Source organism: Nothoprocta perdicaria, unplaced genomic scaffold (genome assembly GCF_003342845.1).
Source record: "Nothoprocta perdicaria isolate Ctin4 unplaced genomic scaffold, notPer1 scaffold_5, whole genome shotgun sequence".
Lineage (NCBI taxonomy): Eukaryota > Metazoa > Chordata > Aves > Tinamiformes > Tinamidae > Nothoprocta > Nothoprocta perdicaria.
Genome location: NW_020455754.1, coordinates 3,547,563 through 3,558,835, shown reverse-complemented (window position 1 = coordinate 3,558,835; position 11,273 = coordinate 3,547,563). Strand labels below are relative to the sequence as shown.

Sequence of the window (11,273 nt, the reverse complement as noted above, 5' to 3'; positions counted from 1 at the left end):
ACAAACCACTGTTTATAYGCTTCTGTTTCCTGCTCTTGGGCTGCACTGCAGGGTCACTTCAGGCTTTAGCTTTCCAACAGCTCCTTTCCTCTGCTCCAGGCTGGCATAAGTTACCTTCAAGGTGCCTGGAGCTGCTGCTTCCTCATTTGACACGGAAGTAAAGAACTGCTCTGATGCTTCTCCCAGGCCCAGGGGAGTTAGGACCTGGGCCAGGTAGAGAAACAGGGAATTTGCACCGATTCCCCATTTCCCCATCAGAACAGGATGACAAACGACCTCCATGACAAGCCCAAGAATCTAAAAGGAAAAAAGAATGGATGTGGGGGCACGCAGAGAGGCCGCAGTGCTGGGGCTGCAAAGTCAGGCCGCGGCTCGCGCAGCCGCGGACGCAGCCGTCGCGCTCTCCGCTCGGCTCCRGGGGCTCCGCAGGGTCTCCCTCGCAGGCCGCAGCTGGATATTGCTCAGAGAGGCTGCTCTGGCCGGGCTGGGCTCSGTGGCAGGCGGGCTGCCTTCCTCGCTGCGCTATTGCTCAGGCCGTGGCAGGCAGCAGCTACCTGGTGTTCTGCAGCTCCTCCCGCAGCCAAGTGGGCAGCGTCTGGCCCATTTTGTACAGGAGCTTGGACAGCTCTATGTTGTGGTCCCTGTAATAGTCCCGCAGGAAAGCTCGTGACTGCAAGAGGAAGAGAAGGGAGACCACACTTAGCTGGGCACAGGCTGCAGCCAGGCCGCGCTGCCCGCACATCTTCACGCTCCGTGGGACGCCAGACACGGCCTTCCCCTGCCCTTCCACACAGGCTGCACCTCCATTTCTAGGACACAGTGCCAGCAAAGCACTGTCCCACAAGCTCATCTGAATACTCACATCTGAATCCATCTCAGGATATTTCCTCCCTTTGCTTTTTCCCAAGCATTTGGTCTTCCCTCCTTCCAGAAGCTGACACCAGAATCCTTTCTTCGGATCAAACCTACAAAGAACAGTTCTGCCTTCAGCCCTCTCATTAACACAAGCACAACCTGCTGGTGCCCCTTCTGCAGGGCTGTGCTTCCCCACAGTGTGCAAGGGCATCATCTCACATGGCCCCACTGCCTTAGTTTGCMAAGGCTCAGTGTCCTAGAGCAGCATTTCTGCCCCTGCTTTTAATCCACAGTCCAGCTAACACCTCATTATTGACCAACCTGTGCAACAGGTTTCCTGCACAATCACACAACAAGCAGCGTGACAACATTTATTGCTTGCATTTCTCATGGGAGTCCCACAGCCTCAGAGAGGCTATATGCACACACAAGACAAAGACCAGCAGGGAAAAGAGTCACTGTTTTTCTAGGAGCTATGAASGCTTGTGCTTTCTGTGACAGGCTTTAATGTCTAAGAAGCTTAGAGAGGGATGACCCTATCCATGTTTTTCACAGTCATAATTAGCAAAGTAACCAAGTAATGAGGTATTGCTGCAGTGTGCAAAGCACCCACCTCCTCCAGCTCAGCCAGAGCCATTCCCAGCTGCAACCACCACCCAGCCCACGCTCACTGTCCCCACAAGGAAGAAGTCACAGCACCCACATAGGTGCTGTACAGGGAGCAGCAAGAGCAGCTCTGCAGCACCTGCAGGAGAGGCCAAGGAGCCTCTCAACACCCCAAACCTACACGAGGGATGATGCGCTGCAACAAGGGATCTGAAGGCATCCCTAGAACTTGGGTTCTCAGCTTCTGGGGYCCAGATGCTGCTCCTGCATTGCCCAGCCTGTCCCCACTGCAGCAGAAGGATAAACAAAGTGAAGTGGGATGTCTGCCAAATGGAAATGATGGCTGCAGCACTCAGGAGCAGCTACCTGTAAGAACTGTAGCTTTATGGCTTTGGGTAAACATGATCCTGGGAAGGAAGGGGCATCCTGCAGGGGCTTGTCACTGTGTCCCAGCAAGCAAGGGCTTCTCAAAGCCATAGCATTAAATCTGGATGCAGCTATCCCAGATAGCAGCATAGATCTCAGCAATCAGGAGCTCCAGTTCTGGCCCCAGGCTGACACAAGTAAAATTCTGGTGTCATCAGAATCAGTGGGAGCTCTGTTACAAACTTCCAGGGGGKCATTGCTCYTCCTGGTTCTGTGCTGGGGCAGCTMTATACTTCTCATTTTTCTGTGATAGAAGCCTGATGTAAAAAAAGAGATTCCTCTATCTGCTATGGGGAATGGCAGATGCTTTCCTGGTTAAAGAGGAAGAGGAAGCTCTGGGAAGGACTCACGCCAGGGTTTTGTGATAATCGATGAAGCTGGTCACACCAAGGAATTTCTGGACTGTTTCCATCACTTTGGCAGGTTCTGTTCGGAGCAGTTTTCCATCCAGCACAAGGATCTGTACGGAATGAAGCAGAACCATGGAGTTCAGGTAAACCTGTCAGGTAACCACCTCCTGCAGGCTCCCAGCCCAAGGTCTCTTGGCACACCACACCTTTTCTATTTTGTCATTTGTGAGCCAAATTTCTCACAAGTCTGAACAAAGTCTCCTTTTGGATGCCAACAGCTAAATGCCCTGGTGTTCCCTTWCAGTGGATGCTAGGGGGAGAAAAAATGCAAGGTTCCATCCAGGTTGAGCCTGCAGCTTCAGCTCAGGGCTGCCCAACCCACTGACRGCCAGGATTGTATTACAGCAATGACACCAGGACCAGACAAATAACAGACTTTAAAAGATGATATGACAGTGGAAAAATCATTCAGGCAACGTGCCCCATATACTGCCACTCCCCCTGTGTGTGCAGGTCACAGCGGGGCTGAGATATAACCCTGATTGCCCTTACAGCAGTTTGAAGCAACGGAGAGTATTGCCTGGTATCCTTATCCCACTCTGCTYCTGCAGTACCACTGGGCAGGGCAACCCCAAAGACCACGTGGGGATCTGAGGCCCAAGACTAGTTGGCAGCAGGGACCCGATACCCACCAAGCCACCCAAGCCCCCATCACCCCTTCATAACACTGCCCAGGGGAGCCCTCACGCTGCAGAGGATGGAGTCCTTGTGGAAGGAGTTTGTGATGAGCCACCCCATCCTTGCCCACTCCAGGCCTTACAGACTAAGCCTCTTGCATTCACACACTTAGGGAGGAAAAAATCCCACCTTTCTCCAGATGCTTAGCCCAGACTGAGGCATCTTTGTACCTTGGCCATAACCAATCTCAAACTACAAGGTCTTCCTTTTTACACGAAGTCTCCCCTCCATACTTACTCAAAGAACTTTTGATTCTATCTCAAAAGTCATTTGCGTGTAAGAGAAGCTCCCACTGGAGCACCCTTGCAGTGAGCTTTATGCCTAAGCTGTTTTCCCTGACCCGTCCTTGCTTGGGAGAAAAGGGCTCCCATGTACTGCAGGTCACACAAGCGAGGTGCCACAGCTGTTGTCCTTCCTACCTGGTTGGCATGGTAGTTATTCAGCCAGCGCTCGATGTGAGTAGCGTACCAGCCCGGGACCAGGCAGCGGTTCTGCAGTGTCCGGAGCTTAGGAGCAGCCTCGGGTCCAGCTGTGATCACCTCGTGGAAGGTGTATTTCAGGGCAACTGGGTCATCGTGAGCTCGCTGATGCTGTCAGATGCAAGAGAGATGGGTTTGCTGCTGAGGCAGTCCAGACTGGAGGCCAATGGGCCTAGAAACCCCAGGCTGGGTTCTAGACACCTCTGGGGCACAGCTGAGCATTGTAGCTCCCTCGTCACCAACGCAAATGGTTGAACTTCTTATTGACTCCAAGAAAATGCCCCCCTGAAAGACACCCTCAACTCCAAGCCAAGCTGACAGCAATGGAAGATCCTTACTCCGTAGGACATGGGAGGCTGGCACTGCCCCAGGGAGCCAGAGAAGCTGCAGGGGAGTCRGAGGCAGGCAAGCTCACCTGATACCAGGAGTAGGCTCGATCTGCAGGGTTGATGAGGATCGTGATGACCTTGGCCTTGGAGAGTAGGGCTGCAGCCCGTCTGGGAGCCACTTCTGAGTCAAAGTAGTTGGCACTTTTTTCGAAGTAGAAGTCAGAGGTGGTATTGGAGGGGATAGGGAAGAACTCCATGTACCTGTGGGGAAGGCACAGCRTAGTCTAGGCACACAAGGACCAGAAGATATCCTTGCCATTCTCCATTCCAAGCCACAGTCTTGTCCCCTATGTGGCTAAACCTCCACTAAAAGTTACAAAGCTACCAACATAAAGGTTACCAATGCTATCAAGGACTAAACTGACATAGTTCCCCCAGATGTGATGCCTATTGCATTTACAATCACCTCCAGACATTCTGGACAGCCAGGCTTCATCAAACTCCCCAAGCAGACCTAGAAGCCATAGTGTAACCAACACACACAAGCCTGGCTTCTGTGAAGGGCACTGCTGAGTCCTGGCAAGCAGCCTTTGGCATCAGAATGACATCTCAGGGATAAACTGTGGCAATGCAATGGCCTGTGGGCAGAGGGGGAGCATCCGCAGCCCGTCTCGGTGGCAACACAGGCATTAAGGGTAAGGTACAGGTACACTCTGCAGCCACCAGAGCTGGGTAGGCTTCAGCATGTACTGTGGCAAGGGGGAGACACCACAAGCAATTCACTTCGCCCTGCAGTGGCCAAGTATCCTAAGCTTGTCCTCCTGTTCCTCTCTAGGGAGAGGGACTCCCTCCTGTGRCAGCCCGGAAAGTGGTGCCTGTGGTGCCTGCTTTGTCCTGCTGATGACACAAGGGAGGACTCCTTTCTCCTGGACTCCAGCTTTGACATCCACTGCTTATGCCCCGCCACAGAGGACTCTCATCAGGCAAAGCTGCAGCAGTAAGCTTTGTTTTATCACGTCATAACTTCATATAAGCACTGCTACTTCTACCTGCAGCTAAAATCARGTTCCCCTCAGCTTCTTAGTTAGGGGTCCAGGTGCTACAAGGCTGTCAGAAAACCCCACAGCAATGCCGCTCCTGTTCCCAAGGGAACTGGTATTCCCACCCCGGCAGCTTGGAATCTGTGGTGGGAAGATACAAGCAGACCKACCAGTCAATGCCCTTGTGATAGTTGTGTCCATTGAAGAACTGTATCTCCTCAAAGGTCTCTGAGCTCGGGTAGTTGCTGCTCAAGTCCGGGTGCATCCCCAAGAAGAGATAAAGGGCAGTTGTTCCTTCAGACAGAGAGAAGCAAGAACTGATTTAGGCCAAAGCTCTCTTCCTGATTTGCTTCAGGCCAACAGTGCTATCAACATACATTTTGGGGTGCTGCAGGGGACCTGACAGGCCTCCCAACAAGCACATGGCACTGACAGTAATGAAAGTACCTGTTTTTTGAGGCCCGATGACAAGGAGCTTTGGAAAGCGGTCACAGGTCTTTTCTTTGGACCAGATGTCTTTGTGCCGCTTGTCTTCACAGGGATCCTGAAACGCAGGACAGAAGGATTAGAGACCGGGCAGCCTAGAAAGGACTTTGCACCAGTGCTCAGCTGTCTTGAGACAGGAGCAGATACACAGGGAGGCCACACTGCTCAGCAAACAGGACCAACAAATGAGTTCATCCTTTCATGGCGCAGATGGAKTATCTGCAGAACCATAAAGATGTGAAAAATGTCACTGCTTACCCAGAGCATCATGTGAAAGTGCAGGCTGAAAGGGACCTTAGCAGATCACCTAGTCCTACTTCTACTCAAAGCAAGGCCAGCTACGACTTACTCGCCATTCCCCAGTCCCAAGTTTCTGGGCTGGTTCCCCCATTCCCTCCACACAATACCCTGGSTCACAACATACCTGCCACAGAGGGTCCTTCTCCTCAGAGAAGATCTGGAAGTATTTCTGCGCCAGCTGCACAGGGGGCAAAGTCTGCAGCTTCAAGTTGGTCCAGGAGTTGAGGAAGCGGACCAGATGCTTGAAGGTGTACAGACCCAGGCGATCATTGCCATAATTGGACAAATGAGTCATGAAGATGCTGATCTGAAGCAGAAAGGATGGAGCAGGGGTCAGAAGAGCCTCACCTGACAGCCACCCTGAGCGTCGCACAGGGAGGGCTCTGCCCGCTCACCCTCGAGGGCCTCGGGACATACTCACAGGGTTAAGGAGCACCGTCAGGAACAGTTCACCTCCRTTGATGATTTTGTCCAGCTCACTGGAGCCACCGGGGTACTCATTGTAGAAGATGGTGTGAGTGAAGAGGCCACAGGTTTGCCGGGGCAATACCTGGTGGAAGAGAAAGACAAGCCTGGAGTAGGCGAAGGAACCTAAGCAATGAAACAGTTACCCAGTCTGCTCCAGGAGGCTGGGGCAAGATCTTCTTAAACTAAAAGTGGCCCCAATGTCCTCAGATACTTAAAGGTCAGGATCAGCTCCTCTGCATCTCACTAGCCCCTGAGTAAATGCTCTCTGATGGAGATGGACAGATACAGAAACTACGCTAAAGATCCCTCACAACTGCCCATGTTAAAGAACTACAAACACASAGAGTGACACAGTCCCCTCAAATCAGCAGCCTCCACCAGACAGGGACAAAGTAGCTGAGTGATCGAGGGATGCCTCGCAGAAGTTTCAATGGGGGGACAGCAGAGAAGCAATGAGAAAACCTRGCCACCTACCATGATGCCATTGTGGATGAAGCCACGGCGGTAGCGAGCAGGTTTCAGGTGGGGATACTCCTCCGTGCTTGTGACTTTGATGGACCAAACCTGTTTCCAAGCTTCGTACAACTGCACGTGGACGGGGTACACGCCCGAGTGGTGGGGAGCCACCGCGTAGCCCATATCAGTGGGGATGCCATGTTCCTGCAGAGGCAAAGAGCAGGGTGACCAGAGAGAACCCAGAACCTGCGCCTTCCCAGCTCAATCCAGACACCCTCAAGAATGGTTCGCTCCCAACTACAGAYGGTGCCTTCATGTCTCTGGAGAGCAGCCAGGACAGAGCTGTCTCTGTGTATCCTCTCCTTACTGGGATTGTCTCTAGAGAGGGGACCTCAGGACTAGATGGGCTGGGTGGACATTTGCTCCTCTGCTCCACTTCCACCATATTTATTCCTACCATTTTTGTTGTCATTTTGTTGTACAAACAGCAGCAGCAAAGCTTTCTGTCAGACTGGGTTGATATGTCTGTATAGCACCATAAATTGATTCACATCTGTGACGCAAAACACACTGGAAAGTCCGATCTGGACATCTGCCTGTATCTCCCAGCACAAGCAGGGATGGCCCAATCGACCCCTTGTTAAGGAACTCCGGTTAACAGGCATTAATTCAGGACAGACGGATAATCCACCTTTTAGGATGTGAGTGTGATTTATTATTGCTGGGTCTGACATTACAGTGGATGCAAGACAGGCGTGAGCAAATCAGCCAGTCACAGCACTATTTGGAGTTAGGGAWGGCTTTACCCGGGCTAAAAGAGGACCGACAACACCTAAGCAGAGCTAAAATCTGCCCTTAGAAAATAAACTGGTCCTCCAAAACTTGACCTGCAGAGGGAGCTTTTATCAACCAGASCTTCACAGCAGCAGCATTTCTGACCTGGCTCCACCACCCTGCAGCAACAGCTTCAGTGCAGCATCAACCCACAGCAGGCTAACCACCAGATTCCAGGCCTGGTTAAAATGCAGCATATCAACCTTTCCCCTTTTAGAGCCGAGCATTTAATCCCTGTATCCCTACTAAGAGCCCTAGAGCAAGCAGAGGTTTCCATCCGCAGGGGGCTGGGGACAAGTGGGAAGTCTGCAGCAACATGGTGACAGAAGAGCAAGGTAGTGAAGTGCTCCCCTCTCAAACGGGCACCCAGCAAAGTTGCTGCCACCAGGTTACAACAGCTGAGGTGGAAATAAATCCTTTTGCTCAGAGCGCAGGTGTAGAAATGATTTTTTCCCACGCTCATTTTCTTTAAAAGCTACAAACCCTGGCGCTGAGCTCSAAGCCTCCAAGTGCAGAGCGGCTGGGCGTTTCCAGAGGCTTTCCTCACGCCTGCCCTTTACACCCCAGCCTGCACCTCCACAAGGTCCCCAGAGCGCTCAGCCCCGAGCGCAGCCCGGAGCGCGGCCGTCCCCGTCGCTGCCCCTCGGCAGGCTGCGAGGGAAACCTCCCCCCGCGTCACTCGCACTGTGCTGCTGCTGTTCCCCAGGATGGTTTTTGTCATTCTTTCCTGGTCCCGGCCTCCCACACGGGCGCTGGTAGGCAGGGAGGCGTGGGGAGCAGCTCCAGGGACTGCTCCTCCCAGGGGACGCACCGCAAATCGYGTGCATGAGGCAGGGGAACAGGGGACGGTAACAAGAGGACACGACAATGCCACCAGCTCCCTTCGCTCTTGCAAACGGATATCATTACCAGAGTCCACCAGGGAACCAGGACTTTGTCTGAGGAGGAAAGAAACAAGCCAAGGGAGTGAGGGAGGTCAGGTCATTGCCTTGGATTTCTCAGCCCACAAAAGCCTCTTTATCTCCCTGTCTATCCTCCCCCGTTTCCCACCCTCCTCCCAAGCCAATCACCCCCACAGGCGGCATCTTACTCACGACAGCGAATTTCTTGTTTAAGGTCATCTGCTCCGCCAGAACCGACTGGTTGTGGAAGAGGTGAGGCTGCATGTGACTCCACATATGCGGGAACCACCAGAACTCCTTCACRTAGGACAGCAACAGGTCGTCGCCCTCATCCTCAGCATCGGTACCTGTGGGGTCAACCCCACCGTCATGCACCAATGCCCCAGGGCCCTTGTTGTTCAGGGCCATACAGCAGCAATGCTGAGCGTGGAGACAGAGATGCTGAAGCAACACCCTCCTTACCTGTGTGGAAGAATTTCCCCGAGTACCCCAGGTTGAAGGTGAAATTTGGGATGTGGGTGCGTAGCTCATTTTGGGTGTCAAACAGCGCCTGTGGCACAGGATGAGAACACAAGAACGTCCTCAGTGCACAGCAGGAGAGAGACTCTGCCCATGCGGCTGCAGCAAAGCACATGCCAACACTAGCAGAGCCCATGAGACTTTCCCAGAGCACTGCTGCTGCAACACCCAGGGAAGGGCTGCCCACTGCCACAGGATGCCCTAAGGGCAGGAGAACTCATGCCTGGAGGCAGGAGCACTCTGGACTATGTACCATCAGGACCATGTGAGTCCTTGTCCCAAMCCCACACATCCTCTACCCATCCAACGAGGACGTAACAGCAGTACCTTGACATCTTCCACCTTCATGCGAGTGCCTTCCTTGCCCACAAAGATGTCATCAATGTCCACCAGGATGTAGCGGTCAAGTGGCAGGGATAGYCTCTTGCCTGTTAGGAAGGAGACGGAGTCCACAAAGACCAGTTTGTGCAGCCAGAAGTTGAGGTTGTTGCCAAAAAGCACCCTCTGGATGCCGTCGTGAAGCCCCAGGTCCTGCATCACCGTGGTGTGCAGCGCCGCGTCCACGCTCATGTGCGGGATTGACTCTGCTGACTTGGTCTTGGCCAGGAGGACCGGCTCGTAGGTGGAATGGTTGGACTGGAAGACGGTCCAGTCCTCCCCTGGGAGCACTCCCTTCTCCACCTCGCTGGGGCGCGTGATGTACAGCAGGGGTGACTTGGGGTTGATGCTGCAGTCCTTCAGTGCCAGGTTGGAGTGCAGGAAGAGGGGGAAGCCCTTCAGCTGAGCACTCAGCAGGCTGTTCTCGTTGGCCTGCAAGGGTAGAAGCAGATTAAGTCAGGACTAGTAAGAGGGAGAGATGCCCTGAACAAAGCATAAGGGGAGCAATAAGAGGAAGCTGTTTAAAGACACACTGAGCATTGTACTGAGCTGCTCATACTTCACTGCTGTGCTCATTGTGTGGCCTGACTGCTCAGGACCACCACAGCCCAGGGATTCACTGGAGCGGGGATAAACGCACGCAGTGAGGGAAGGGTCAGCTCACCAGCCCTCGGGCCCCCTGCACCAAGGGGAAGGACAGACAGACAGACAGCCCGGCCTGAGGGACACAAAGGGCCCAGCACTGTCCCCTGCACCCAGTCCCTATGAGGGCAGCTACCCGGGGCACAGGGACATTGTTTCACCACCGCCCTCCAGCACAGCCCCATACCTTGAAGAACCCGATGATGCCCACGCCGTACTCCACGCAGTACTTGTCCAGCAGCTCGCGGTTCCAGGCGTCCAGGTTGACGTATTTGAGGATGTTCTCGTAAATGATGAGGGCGAAGCGTCCCCGGTCCTTGTCGGTCAGCGTGGGCATGTCCCCTTTCCCCGGGGCGATCTCTGTCCTGTATTTGAAGCGGCTCGACTCCAAAATGGCCACAATCTCTTGGCCCAGCTGAGAGTAGAGGCTTTCCACAAACACCAGCACCAAGGGGTCCGTGCGGGAGGAATCGGCCACCTTGAGGGCCTTCAGCGGGAGCAAGCGGGAGGGGGCAACCTTGGGTTCGTCACAGTCTGGCCCTGGCACGTCCCCAGAGGGCTCCAAGCCCCTTTTCCACCCATATAAATAATACGCAGAGACAAAAACACTGAGCAAGCAAAAGGCAAAGAGCAGGAGCAACACAACCTGTGGAGATACCTGTCGGAAACTCCTGCGGACCCTCGCCAGCACAGTCATCCTTGCATCCGCAGAGCCAATTCAGGGCCCTCTCCCTCGCCCGCTCCCCTCCCCTTTCAAACCTCAGGGGAGGGGAAGAAAAGAATAGAAAGAAGTTTATAAAAAATTGAATAATAATACTAATAATAACTTAAAATACTAGCAGGCCGCATGTGCAGGCTCTCTTCCTTCTGACAGTCCGGTGTCCCTCACTGCGTTCTTCATGTCACCATGGCAAATCCACGGAGGGTCCCGTTTCAGAGCGCAAATCCCTGCAGCAGCAGCAGCGTTGGCGGCGGCAGCATCCCGGGCCGAGCAGCACGTGCTCAGCGTGGCGCGGCGGGCGGCGTCGCTGGCGGTGTCGGCGCGGCCAGGGCAGCTCCCCGCGGCGCCCCACTCCTGCCGCGCTGCAAGACAGAGCAGGGCGGTGAGCGCGCGGGCGGCACCGGGGGCACATGGACGGCCGCACGCCGAGCCCCGGTGGCGYGCGGCTCCGCGGCGTTCGTTTGTGCAAGCGCAACGGCTCGAGCAGATCCCTCGGCGAGCGAGCTCGCGTGCCACGACTTGCAACGAGAGCTCCCGGCGGGGCCGGGACCGGCAGCGCCTGCATGTGCACGCGTGCCAGGAGAGCCCGGCTTCGCTAAGCCAGGGGCATCTGTGAGCCCCATCCCTCCACATCATGCCCAAGCCCTTCCAACAAGCAGCTGCTGCCAGAGCAGCCCYGCTCCTCCCTTCCCCGCTGCAAGCGTGCAGCCCACACCCTTTTATTCCACATAGGCTCCAGCGCTC

The 11,273-nt window shown here is 54.4% G+C and overlaps 1 protein-coding gene across 1 annotated transcript; it reads right to left on the bottom strand.

Annotated features, from left to right (window-relative positions):
* Nucleotides 1–503: 503 nt before the first annotated feature.
* On the bottom strand, nt 504–10,815 carry NDST1 (N-deacetylase and N-sulfotransferase 1). Its single transcript, XM_026047609.1, has 14 exons — nt 9,996–10,815; nt 9,116–9,598; nt 8,732–8,819; nt 8,462–8,616; nt 6,552–6,737; nt 6,031–6,159; nt 5,734–5,916; nt 5,271–5,367; nt 4,994–5,117; nt 3,870–4,044; nt 3,395–3,565; nt 2,238–2,347; nt 863–965; nt 504–670 (listed from the first exon to the last, which is right to left on the bottom strand). The coding sequence occupies exons 1-14, from the start codon at nt 10,503–10,505 to the stop codon at nt 551–553; spliced, it is 2,634 nt and encodes an 877-aa protein (XP_025903394.1). The 5' UTR covers nt 10,506–10,815; the 3' UTR covers nt 504–550.
* Nucleotides 10,816–11,273: the final 458 nt, after the last annotated feature.